Source organism: Corapipo altera, unplaced genomic scaffold (genome assembly GCF_003945725.1).
Source record: "Corapipo altera isolate COAL_440 unplaced genomic scaffold, ASM394572v1 255, whole genome shotgun sequence".
NCBI classification, from domain to species: Eukaryota; Metazoa; Chordata; class Aves; order Passeriformes; family Pipridae; genus Corapipo; species Corapipo altera.
Window position 1 is genome coordinate 3,778,106 of NW_020884929.1, and position 13,525 is coordinate 3,791,630.

The 13,525-nt window shown below is 40.6% G+C and overlaps 1 protein-coding gene across 1 annotated transcript in view; it reads left to right on the top strand.

The window, feature by feature from the left end:
- The window catches only part of FAT4 (FAT atypical cadherin 4), a 129,298-nt gene that overhangs the window by 67,788 nt on the left and 47,985 nt on the right, over positions 1 to 13,525 (top strand). The window contains exons 3-6 of the mRNA XM_027659006.1: positions 1,496 to 1,757; positions 3,479 to 3,829; positions 8,066 to 8,988; positions 9,697 to 9,871. Coding sequence (XP_027514807.1) covers positions 1,496 to 1,757; positions 3,479 to 3,829; positions 8,066 to 8,988; positions 9,697 to 9,871 — 1,711 coding nt within the window. The remainder of the gene's footprint in view (positions 1 to 1,495; positions 1,758 to 3,478; positions 3,830 to 8,065; positions 8,989 to 9,696; positions 9,872 to 13,525) is intronic.

Sequence of the window (13,525 nt, forward strand, 5' to 3'; positions counted from 1 at the left end):
ATGTCTGTGTTTTGTTTTACTTCTCACCTAGGTTGTGTATAAACCAGTATTGCAGGTGGCTGTGGTTATAGCTGCACTCTCTTAGAAGGACTCTGGCTGGTCAAACAAGGGGTGAAGAATGTGGTCACCTCTGACCTGAAATCTGAAATTCTGATCAGATGTTTTTGCTAAGCCACACAATTGGAGGAAAGTGTGTGACATCCCCTAGGTACACCTGAGCACACAACTGAAGTGCTGCATGCAGCTCGTCAGGGCTGGGCACCTGCACAAGCCTGTTTTCTTTCTAAATTTCATTTTATCAGTTAGCTCAGTCCAACTCTTTGAAACAACACCCCAGAGAGAAAGTTTGGCAGTCTGGTAAGGTCAGGTAACTAACACTTGTCTCTCCTCTCACAAATACGAGCAGGTGTTTATCTCTCTTAATTTGCTTTTTTAGGCAAGAGCGTTTGGAACAGTTATAGAATTTCTCTCTCCCTGATCTCTTTGATCTGTTGTTCAACTCAGAAGTGCCACTTTTGTGCCGGCAGCAGGTTTCAAATGTGACACCTTAGCTCTGGCCTGGCACCAGAGGAGGGCACAGTAAATATCTGCTCACCCACCAAAACACATTGTCAGGCATCAGCAGCTCACAGGGTATAGGTACGTGTATCCCATGTTACATGTCACCAGCTTTAGAGCCCTTAAGCCTGTCTTGGAAAAAAAAGAACATGGCATTTTTCTACATAACATTATTTTTCCCTAATTTTCCTTTCAACCAAAATGATCAAAGTCCACATGAATCCTTTTTTTCCAAGGACAAGTGAGGTTTTTTGACCCAAAAGCTTTTGACTTCCAGCACAACCCGAAAGATCAGAAGTGTGATTTTAATGACACATGATTTGTCACTTGGGGGCTTTTTATTTACAGGGGTAAATGTATTTCCTTGCAGAAACTGACCTTTGAGGGGCTGCTGCAAGCACAACCCTCGTGAGTGTTTCCTGACCGGGAGCTGCGGCTCTTGCCATGTACTGGCTGGGGGAACTGCTGCGTGGCTGCCCCAGGTCCTCCCTCTCCTGCCTTCTCTATCTCGCCTCCAGAGAGCGAGAAATGCAGAGCTGATCCCACTACCAGGGATTTAATTTAACCTTCGAACATAAAACAAGAATAAACATTGGTCCTTGTTAAGATGTTACACTGCTTGGTGATGCTGTCTTGGAATTAAAACAGATATCAGATCTTTGTGGTACTGATTGGATGCGATCCTTTTATGAAAAGTGGAGCAAAAAATATCTGGGCAATCTCATCAGTTCACATCTCATAAATAAAAACTGTGAACGTATGTGTCTTTACTGTGGGACTGAAGCAGGGACTGGGCAGGAAGGGTGTTTATTAAAGGAAACCATTCTGAAAAATATTCGCCAAGTGCAGTTACTGGAACGATTCTTGTCTTACTGAAAGTTATGATGTGGTTTTTCCTGGCTTATAACTTGATTTGACCACTTCTGTTTTTCCTTAGGGAGCCAATGCCTTGGTGACGTACACTATTATCAGTGGTGCGGATGACAGCTTCCACATTGACCCCGAGTCAGGAGAGCTGATCGCCACCAAGCGCCTGGACCGGGAGCGCCGCTCCAAGTACTCCCTGCTGGTCCGTGCCGATGACGGCCTGCAGTCCTCAGACATGAGGATAAACATCACTGTTAGCGACGTCAATGACCACATCCCCAAATTCTCCAAACCAGTGTATTCCTTTGACATCCCAGAAGATGCCACTCCAGGTAAATAGGAAATGGAAATATGATCACTGACCTCCTCAGTTGTTTCCTTCTTTTAAAGCTCGTTTCATATGCAAGAGTGTTTTGATGCTTAAAAGTTGAGTTGTAAGCTAGAATATATTTGCATCAAATAAAGCTTTCAAAAACTGTGCTCTATTATGTCTCCAGATGAGAAATGAATATTACTTGCAACAAAAGTACTCTATTTATATTTCCAAGATTTTATACAGACTGCTAATACAAAAGCAGTATCTGCCAGTATTAGTAACTGCAGCATCTTAGAAGCTTATTTTAAAATATGAATAAACAAAGGAGATGCAAATTACATGGTGATAGCTTTCCAGCTTTTATTAAGGCTTTCACAGGCATGGGAGTCTCAGTTTGGGACAACCAAGATTACCCTTATGCCTCCAACTTTTCCACTCTGCCCCACAGTCCCTGTCCCAAAATTCGATGGTGGTTTGCATTTAAGGATTACAGTACACTCAGCTGTGCCTCAGGAATCTGATCTGGAAGTAACTGAGACGTCTGTGTAGCACGGGGTGGTTTGGTTGTAGATCCTCAGCCATGCTCTTTTCTCTTGTTGCTCAGTCTTGAGGCTTGGTCTCTTTTAGCAGGAACAACCCTGGAACAGGCAATCCTAATTCCCTCCACATTAAGATGAGGCTCCTCTCGTTAATCATGTATGGGGTGTACATTAGTGCCTTATACCCAGCTTACCAGTGGTGGATGGCGAAAGAAGAAGTAGGCTGATTTTGTGCTTGAAGTACTTCATCTTCTCCTGTTCCATTCTCCAGCAGTCCCAGAGTAGGCACACCCAAAGGGGAAGGACCATGAGCCCTTGGATAGCTCTGGAATAGAGGGTTCCCCCTCCAAGGGTTCCTCTCTCTATCCCAGACAGTAATCCCTCTTCCCCTTGCAGTTAAAGAAACATTAAAGCTTGAGGTTATGAAATGGGTGTCAATGATACCAGCATATCCAGGTGGATTAAAGGGGATTGTAGCACTATTCTTCATTCTGATAATACAAGAAGTTTTCATTATCACAGTGCTTAAAAATAACTTACTGTGCTGTAACGCACATAGTTCATCTGGTTCTATGGAAAAGAAATTAAATTATCTATTTTCCTGGAAATGAGCTGATCTTAATTATAATTAGTGTTTGAAATACTAAAACGTGACACTTGATTTCCAAACTTTAGTCAGTCGTGCAAGGGCAGCTATGCAGAAATGAAAACAATGGCACAGATTCACAAGGAGTTGAATTTCAGAAAACAGCAAAGAACGAACCCCTATAAGGTTTCTAGTTTTCTAACCACAGTTACCCTGCAAAGGCACTGCTTAAATGTAGAACTGGGATATGCGGTATGTACTGACATCTTGGTTTCTGCATTTAGAAAGAAATATCTAGAAGGTTTCAGAGGAATGAGAAGGTCCTTTGAGTCCTAGAAAGACAATACCTATCAGGAGAAAAGGTATTTTTGCCCCAGTTGATACCATTTAAAGATAAAAGCAAACGTCCCTGGGCATTTCTTGGGGGTTTTTTAGTAGACCTTAAAGCAAGACTATGATGTTCCTTTCAGCTTTGAAAAACCTTTTGTAAGTCAGTCATACAATAAATACTAAGGTTTGAATTTCTACTGGAGGATGCCTCTCATGCTTGATGATGATCTGGCTCTTACCACCCCAGAGTGCCTGATGGTGCTGTCCTGTCATGCCGTGCAGGTTCCTTAGTGGCAGCCATTCTAGCCACTGACGACGACTCCGGTGTCAATGGGGAGATCACGTACACTGTAAGTGAGGATGATGAAGAGGGCATCTTCTTCCTCAATCCTGTCACTGGGGTCTTCAACCTGACTCGCGCGCTGGACTATGAAGCACAGCAGTACTACATCCTTACCGTCCGCGCAGAGGATGGGGGAGGCCAATTCACGGCCATCCGAGTGTACTTCAACATCCTGGACATCAACGACAACCCACCAGTGTTCAGCATGGCCTCTTACAGCACATCTGTGATGGAGAACCTGTCCCCAGGCTCCGCTATCCTCAGCTTCAGTGTCACCGATGCGGATGACGGTAAGATTTTCCTCATGTTCTGTATCTCTGATGATAAACACGTGTTTCAACTTAGCAATGTATTAGAAGACTTGTTTGAAAGGGGAGCTTAGGGCTACCCCTAGGTTTCTGTCATATGCTTAAATTCACAGTGTACTGTATAAAAAGAAATTATTTTTCTCATATTTTATATTAAGTGTAAGTGGGTGGTTTCTTCCTTAACTTTGTTTTATGATAAATTAAAAATACAGTCAAATACTGCTTTTTAACTGCTTCTGCGAGCTGTGTTTCACTTAGAGAACGTTACAGCTGTTGAACAGAATAATTTCTCCCCTGATGTTTCTGTTGCACATTTAAATTAGACGTAAGATTTCCTGTAGACTTCTCTTCTGAAAGTTTATAATATATTCTAAATAACGTTGTGATAATATGAGGTGTTATCTGAAGTCATCTTGAATGTCCTGTAAATTTTAAGTGTATTGTGAAGAGAAATGTCATCTACAGGGTGTTGATACTGGAGGTTAAGAATCTGATTAAAAGAGATTATGGGAAAATTTCTCATTAAAATAAGCTTTAATCATGGGATTATTTATGTCATTTAGAAGGTGTTAATGTGTTGGGGTGTAAAAGGTACAATCTTTATAGCTTATGGCTTAACCATTCCCCCAGTTTGTGCCCAAGCAAGAATGATTATAGAACGTGACCATAAACATCATTCCATAGAGTACTGCATTTTCTGAAGTGTCCACAGACATTAGTCAATGTGACTTAATACAAAACTGTTCATAACCCTCATGATGACTTTACAGGTGAAGGTTATTTTTGTGACACGTTGAGCAACCTTGTCCCCTCTCAACTTGACAGGGCTCAACAAAGCCCATGGAAGTGTCTCGCGCTGAAATGTGCTTCAGGCACAAAGCACCTACATGCTTCGAGGAATTTGTGCACGTGAAATGACTGAGCCAGTCAAGATTATTCAATAAAACTGTTTTTTTCAGGAAATGCTGAGTTGCTGAACTCAAACATTTTTGTGGGGAGATAAATTTTGTGCTGATAGATAGAACTTTCCATGGTAAAAATTGTGCAACTGGTTTTGAGATCAAGCTGAGGAAGTGAGCGAGAAGAGATAAGCCAACAAGTCAGAAATTATACCTTGGTGATACTGGCTATTCTTGCATGGATCTCTCACCACTCTCATTAAAGCTTTTATTTTATGTAAACTAATCATAAGTTGGAGGAGGAACTTGTACTTGCATTATGCATACCAGGAAAGGGATTGTTCCTTCAGACCTGGAGATAAATGGATTTGTGTCTATCTCCTCCTTTATTTCTTATTCTCCCATTAGGAGTGCTAGGCTTGGTTTCAGATCTTTTTGGAAGTTAATTTCACTTCACCATTATGGGTCTGTTTTCCTTTTCTCTTGCACCTCATACATTAATTTCCATCTGCACACTGTGAATGGGAACTATATCATAGCACTGACATATCATTTTGCATTCATCATACACTCAATTATCAGGGAGGCAAATGAGTATATGAGGAGCAATGCAATGAGAAGTCAGATGTCTTGCCTTATATATTTTTTGGCACACTTACTTTTCTAACTGGCTGGATTTAAAATTAATAGGGCAGAAATATCATTCCAAGAGCGTGCCAGTTTGAGTTCTCCCACAAGACTGTAACTTCAACAAATGTTATGATCTATTGTTTCTGTTTCAAGCCCAAACTTGTTATCTTATGTTGTCTTATATTAATCTAGAGTACAGAAATAGCTAGCATTATATTCTTCCCCCTGTGACTCACTGATAATGCACTCAATAGAACTATAATTTTGTTGATTATTTATGTTACATGATCCCATAGTTTGAAGGAGCTCTGAAAATACATTGTTTTATAATGAGATATGCCTGTTGTTTTAGGATAAACACTGATAAAAGACAGAAACATGGTGATAGTGAAACGGGTCCAATTTTCATTTTCTTGTTCAACACACCCCTTGGGAAACAGTAGCTGTTTATCTCTGCTTGGACTGTTTCATACACAGATTCATAGTAAATATCAGCTACAGCTCTTGGATATTTACAGACCAATAAAGAAATCAGTTATCTTAAACATGTTCATTTTATGATTTAGATTTTATTTTTTTTCCACATAGAATTAGCAGGAAAAAACTCAGAAGAAAGGATATGCTTGTCTGTTTGTTAAAAAGTATGGCAAGATATTCCTGTAGGCAAACCCCTGTGTCATTTCCCAGACAATCTCTACAGGTATTTATAGAATGGCAGGGGGGAAGTAGGATTTTTTGTTTAGTCTCATTAGTAAATAAATAAAAATAGAAACAAAACCCTTTAAAAGAGCATTATCATGAAATTGGTGGCTCCATGTCTGTCCTTTCAGAGTTTTATCAGATTAACCCTCAGATTAAATAAACCCAAAGTTCAGCAAAGAGGATATCCCTGCATTCTCCCTGAGAAAAAACAGCTCCAAACCTTGAAAGGGGGGATGGACAAGGTGCACAGTGCCAGCTTGGCATGCTGTGTTTAAAATAAGGATACTTCATTAAGTGACAGTCCTGGCTCCACTGATATATTTAGGTAACTTCTGCATCACCGTTTGATATATATAAGCATTACCAGCAAGGAAACCTATGAGAATAAAGGACAAGGAATGAAAAGGTTCACAGAGGTGAGATAAAGAAGAGCAAGAGTAAATTTTATAGGAATAAACACTGTAGGAAACACTGGGGGAAAAAAGACAGTATTTTTAAAAGTAATTTTCCTCAGTAGGATCAAAATCCCACTCATCTCCAAAAATTGAAAAAATTGCCACAAAGTACTTTATTGAAATCAAGACTTTCATCCGTTTTCAGTCATTTGAAAATACAACTGAACAAAAACCAGACTAGAATTAAACTCTCACCATCCTTCACTTGATCAAAGTAATGGAAAAACACTAATATTTGACATATAAATGTATTAATTTCTTTAATTGCATTCAAATATTTTGTCTTTCATGTTTGATTCTATTCATCCTACAAGAAAAGAAGAGAGAGAGAAAGATGCCAATTAGAGTAGCCACTGGGGAAAGACAAGTAAGACTAGATTTCCCAATCTGAACATAATAAATAGCAGAGATTAATAAATCTCATGCAGGAATAGTTTTATTATCACAGCAATTCAGTCAGAGAGAAAAGAGCTTCTGAGTAAAAATTACAAAATGCACAACAATCAGTTACTTAAGTGGGCAACTTGGTTTCTGTGCATGAAAAAACAAATCTAAGGGGTAAATTAGTAGGTAATGGTCTGGTAATCTCCTGATCCGAAATCACAGTCTTGAATACTCAAAGCAAGAAAAAGAAATTTTTGAGATTAATTAAAATAGGAGTAAGATAGATGAGAGAAAACTCAATTTCACAATTAGATGTTCCCAAAAATTAGTAGTTTAGAGTGAACTCTGGAATTGAAGCAGTAACACACATTTGTTTCCTGTATGGCATATTTAAGGATATTTCACAGCCTTGTCAGGACTCAGAATGTGTTTCCCTTACTAGAATGATAAATCTCTCCCTTGACCATAATTGCCACTTATGTTTCGATCATGAGATGAGGGCTGTTCATCTGATATTTTGGAATACCATGCCATATATGGGAAGCATACCTTTCCCCAGTATTCATTCTTGGCTTGCTCCAGTTAGGCTTGGGAGTTTCTGATTGTGGCTTTTTTTAATTGAGTGGAAGAATTCATGAAATAATTACATTAATAATAATGTTGCTTAGTTGAACTGGGGAAAACGGGGAAAACGAGGAAAACAGATGTTCAATGAGCAGCTGAACTACTGCGTCTTGGTTTCCGAAGGAAAAACCTTCAAACCCTTTGTCCCTAACCATTGTAGATGGGGGGAGATTACACATGGTGCCACCATGCAGCTCCTGCTGAATGAAATGCAGAGATAAACCCTGATGACCACTCCCTCTGCAGCCTCTCCAGTTAACATCCTTCCCTCTCTCTCTCTTTTGAACTCTCGTCAGAAAATAATAATTTCAAAGGCTTCTGCTCCACTGTGACACTTGGCTGAAATTAGCAGATGGATTAAAAAATGGTAATGAGAAGGCTCAGCAGTCAACACCATCACACAGTACTCATTTCCATAGGAAAATGAAGGAAAATTTTCTGTGGAAATGAGGCCAGAAACATTCATGTCTAGGTCAGTGGGATGAAGTTATGATATCTACCTTTTTCTCTCCTTACCCAACCAGGCTCCAGCTCTCAGCTGTCCTTCAGCATCGCATCCGGGGACAGCGCAGGGCAGTTCGGCATCAACAACAGCGGGGTGCTGAGCATCAGGCAGCCTTTGGATCGGGAAAGCCAGTCTTTCTACAGCCTCGTCGTGCAAGTCCACGACATGGCCCCTCTCGCTGCCTCCAGGTACACAAGCACAGCCCAAGTTTCAATTATTCTGCTGGATGTGAACGACAGCCCTCCAACCTTTATCTCCCCTAAGCTGACCTACGTCCCGGAAAACACACCGATAGATACAGTTGTGTTCAAAGCACAGGCAACCGATCCTGACAGTGGTCCCAACAGCTACATTGAATACAGTCTGCTCCGGCCTCTGGGAAACAAATTCAGCATTGGCACTATCGATGGGGAAGTGAGGCTGACTGGGGAGCTTGACAGAGAAGCTGTGTCCAACTACACTCTGACTGTGGTAGCCACAGACAAGGGCCAGCCATCCCTTTCTTCATCTGCGGATGTGGTTGTTATAGTCCTGGACATTAATGACAATAACCCGCTTTTTGCCCAAAAGCTTTATAAAGTAGAGGTGGAGGAAAATACTTTGACAGGGACGGATTTAATCCAGGTGTTTGCTACGGATGGAGATGAAGGGACAAATGGGCAGGTCCGTTACGCCATCATGAGTGGAGATGCCAATAATGAGTTTCGTATCGATTCTGTGACGGGGGTGATAACAGTTGCCAAACCTTTGGACAGAGAGAAGAAGCCCTCCTATACACTGACTGTTCAGTCAGCTGACCGTGGGAGCAGCCCAAGGACTGACACTACAACAGTCAGTATTATTCTGAAGGATGTCAATGATTTTATCCCCACTTTTGAACTTTCTCCCTACTCTGTGAATGTTGCTGAGAATTTAGAGACGCTCCCGAAAGTTATTCTTCAGGTGAGTACGTTCAGCAATAAATATGTATCCCTGACAATTAATAGCATGCCTAGATGGTATTAACGAACAGTGTCGTTCCTCCAAAATTAAACAGCGGCAAGACAATTGAAAAGTTGCCTCTTGACTGTAATCAAACTTGCAGTCCTTGGTTTCCTTTTCTTTTTGTTTGTATGCATGGGGGTTTTTTACCAAAAGTTTATATTGTGCTTTGTAGTTCTGTTTGTGTTCTCCCTACCTACACTCCCGCCTTCACTGAGACTTTAAGAGTTTGCTCTATCTCTCATCTCATTCCCAACTTTTATGCAACAAATCTCTCAATCTGATCATTGCCTACATAGGATGAGGCTCTATGCCAAACACTGAGAGAGCACTAAATGGATTCAGACAGCAGGACGTGCAGTGCTTGCTTTCATATGGAGCTCAGCCTAAACCATGTTATCTGTGGTTTTCTCTGAGCCCCAACACAGTTTTACTGTGAAGAAGTTTTCCTTGAGAAAAATAAGTAATCAACTATTTAGTATTTTCAAACTATTCTTTTAAGTCCATCACCACAGTGTTAAGTAATTTTTTACAATTACAGCTAATTTATACATAAAGCATTTGGATTCTGATAATTTGGATTATTATCAAAGAGAATATTTCCTCTACCCCAGTAAAATTTTACAGATGCTGTGCTCATCAGTCCTTTTGTTTGCATTGCTTTTGTAGGTTGTAGCAAGGGATGATGATCAGGGCCTGAACAGCAAACTGACTTATGTGCTGGTGGCTGGCAATGAAGAAGGAGCCTTTACTCTCTCGGGCAGTGGAGAGCTGCGTTTGGTCCGGAGCCTGGACCGGGAGGCAAAGGAGCAGTACATGCTACTGATCACAGCAGCTGATGCAGGTAAGGCAAACAAAAAGTCTCCTCTACTGAGATCTTGTTGAAAAAATTGCACTCTGTGGAGACAAGAGATGTTTTCATGATGGTCTGAAACTTAAGTGGATAGAGATTCATAGCTGAGTTGAATGGAGATCTCTGTGGGGAGACCTGAGCTCACCTGATGTCAAAGGGAATTTGGTTTCTGGAAATCAGGATTTTATTCTTATCTCCAGTTGTCTGCTATCAGTAGTACTCAGTAAAGATTTAGATAGGCTGATTTTTGCCCTGCAGCAGTAAGTGGTCCTGCCTAAGTCATAAGAGCCTCATGGATGGCAACAAAAAACCCAATAGAAGCAGCAATATAATGTTGGCATCAGAAATGAGCAGAGAGATCATATGAACAGTTAGAAAACAACTATGGACTACCCAGTTAATCTTACTGAAATCTTACCCCTGAAAAGTAATGAGAACTTACATTTCAACATTTTCATTTTCTACTTTGCTTAGCATCCTGTCTTACGTTTGCTCCACAATGCCAAATGTATTCCAAGTCTCCTCATTTTAAAACAGAATGTAAAGTCTTGTTACAAAGATTAATTGCTTTCACTTGAGGTGTTCAAGCACAAAATTTTGGGTTCAGATTTTGGTATGAATATTAATAACAAAGACATCCTGCATCATATTCTGGACTGATCTCCAGTCTCCCATGGTTTGATGGATTTAATTTACTGCAGAACTTGTTCTTAATTTCTAATAGTAAAAATAGAACCAAACCCGACTTGTTGACAAGTGAATACAGTTTTGGTTTCTGCCATCCTGTGTGCAGTATCTTGTGTCAGTGACAGTATCTATGGTTTCTATTTTCCTATTGCAGCAGTGCTCAGGTATTCCACAGTCTCAGCTGAAGCTGAGAAACACAGTTTTAGGACTTGACATATCATTTGTCTTGTACTTTGGCTAGAGATACTGTATGCTTTATGGTTTTTGCACTGGCTTTCCATTACTCTAAAGCCGCAAAATGCTCACTTGTGACTTGGACTTGCTTGGGCTTGGGTATGTTCCTTCAGAAGCTGTGGGTGGATTTGTAAGGAATAGCAGATCCTTGATGTCTGTTTGTTCTCTCAGTCCAAGCTGGCAGAAGTCAATGAAGACTGTACAGAAGGTATTCACTCTACATACAGTATACCTAAAGGCTGAACTGATAAAGGGTGTCATGCAGCCAACAATTATTGTCCTTCTTGGAAGCGAGAGGGGAGTAGAAGTCTGCTCTAGCCTACAGCTCACACCACATATAAGCCACAAGTCTGACAAGAGCATACTCTTGTCCTAGGCTGTGGTTCCTAAAAAAATATGAAATCCAGAGATTTAACCAACAGTTAAATCCAACAGTCCCAAATGAAAATATTTAGTTGTGTTGGGAGATCTCTGGGGAGATGTTAATACATGAAGTGTGCATGGGACCTTTGCCATAAAGTGGCTGACAAGAACAGCAACATGTTTAATGAGTTCCTGTGCTTAAACATGTAGATATTACACTGATTAAACACTGTATGGTGCTTCTTTTTTAGATTTACTGTGTTCTTATAAAGCTAACTCACAAGGTATTATGCCCTCCTATCAGTGTTAAAAAGCACTAGTGTGTTCAGAAGCAGCTGTTCAGTAGTAACTTTAGGCTAAAATTCCAATGTGCTTAAGTTTACAATCTGACTAATCAGATTGTGATTAGTCTGACACACAGATGGTGTGATTTGAGATAGTTTTCCACCAGCCCAGTGAATAATGTTAGTTATCATCTTGTGATTACACTGAAGACTTCCTCTAAATTCATGCCATCAAAGAATACCTTGAAAAATATATTAGTTGTGATTTATCTAAGCTAAAGCATCACAGGAAAGTAGAAGTCTTCAGTAGAAGTCAATGTCAGAAGTTACCTTGATTTCATGGAAGCAGGATATGAGCCATAGACACAGTAGATATCCAGGTGGTACCACACTGACTGTTGCTACTCAGTGCCTGTTTCATTAACTGAGGTATTTCTTGCCATATTAGCAAAAAGATGTCAATGACACAATCTTGAAATGGATAAGAACAATGTTTAGAGTATTTATGTTCTTGAGTGGCTCTTAAATGTTTATAAAAGAAACTCCCATAGACATATCAAGCTCTTTGTCTGATGTAACTACTTCTTTAGTGTCTTAGTTTGTGTTGGTTTGATAATTCTTAGAAAGAAGGATTTTGCATAGACACAATTCGTCCAGAAACATAAATGCAAAACAGGTAGTGTTCTTCTGTAGGGAGACTGTGCCTGCCAAATTGTTGAAGAAAGGAGACTTGTCTGAAAATCTCCACGTCCATATTATCTTTGAAAATGAGTCAAGGAAAAGGTTATTATCCTTTGCACTTTGATGTTGGCTTTTATTTGCTGTAATAAACAGTCTTCCAAGTTGTCTTTAGCAGCCCAAGCAACAGTCTTGCCATATATGGTGCATCATACTTAAGGTTTGGGGTTTTTTTACAGATAAAAATCATGGGATGCATCCAGATGCAGTTAACTGTGGAAAAGTCTGGGTGGCACATCAAGAGCAAAATTCTGTCTGTCCAATTCACTTCCCATCTTTCTTAGGCTCTGCATCTCAATTTTTATAGGCTACACTGGCTGGTTTAAACTATTCAAACATGATATCCTGCTCCTACAGAGGTCTATGCCAACTCTTCCTGTTCTTTCAAGGAAGCAGACACAATACATAGTTAGAAGCACCTTTAGACACAAGAACTAATGGATTCCCAACTTAGTTTTGGTGGTCTTCCTGATCTCCTTATCCATAATCAAGGATTTCTTAACATTTCTTGTGTTTATTTTCACTTCATCAAGTTGTGACTGTAGGTTGTTGCAGTGCTACCTTAGACTGTGTAGGGGAAGTTGATGGAAGAAGGATGATCTTTAATTTTTGATTATTTTTATCTCAAGGTGTCAATCCAATATACCTTATAGGTTTTATAGCATGTATTGGCAGTAGGTACACTGAGTCCAATAGCCAGTGAAGGATTAGGACATGGTAAAGTGTGGAGCCAGAAGGGCTGCATGGGATATAGTACCTGCACCGGCTCAGAGATCTCTGCGCTTTTTGACTATGTACAGACATGCTCTTTCAGAGCCCAGATCTCCATCCTGGGCATGTGAGAAGAATTGTTGAGTTATTAAGAGCTGAGCTGCTCATAAACATACTGAACAGGTCAGGTGGGGGACCACTGGTGAGACCACATGCTCCAGCAGTGGAAATTCGGGCAGTTGTTGAAGAAATGCTTTCCCAAGCAAGAGCTCCCCTCGGGCCCAGAGAAGTCAATCATGATATATGCATTGTCCTGGCTCTGGCCCAACTATTCCTTGGCCTTTCCTGCTAATCCTCTGCCTGGTCCTCAGGGTAGATCCTGGGTCAGCAGAGGGTCTTCCCTCTGCCCTGGGGGAGGAAAAAGAATGACAAAACGTTTGCTGGCGCTTGGCTCAGTGATTTGTGGCCATGCAGCCTGCTTCGTGCCCAGTTTCCACAGGACAGTCTGCATGAAGGTTTCTGATTTCAACCTGAGTTTATCATCACTCTTCCCTCACTTCTGCACTTCCACCCTACTCTCACTACTGATGGGTCTTGGACACTAGACTGCTACTCCAAGCAGTGGGGA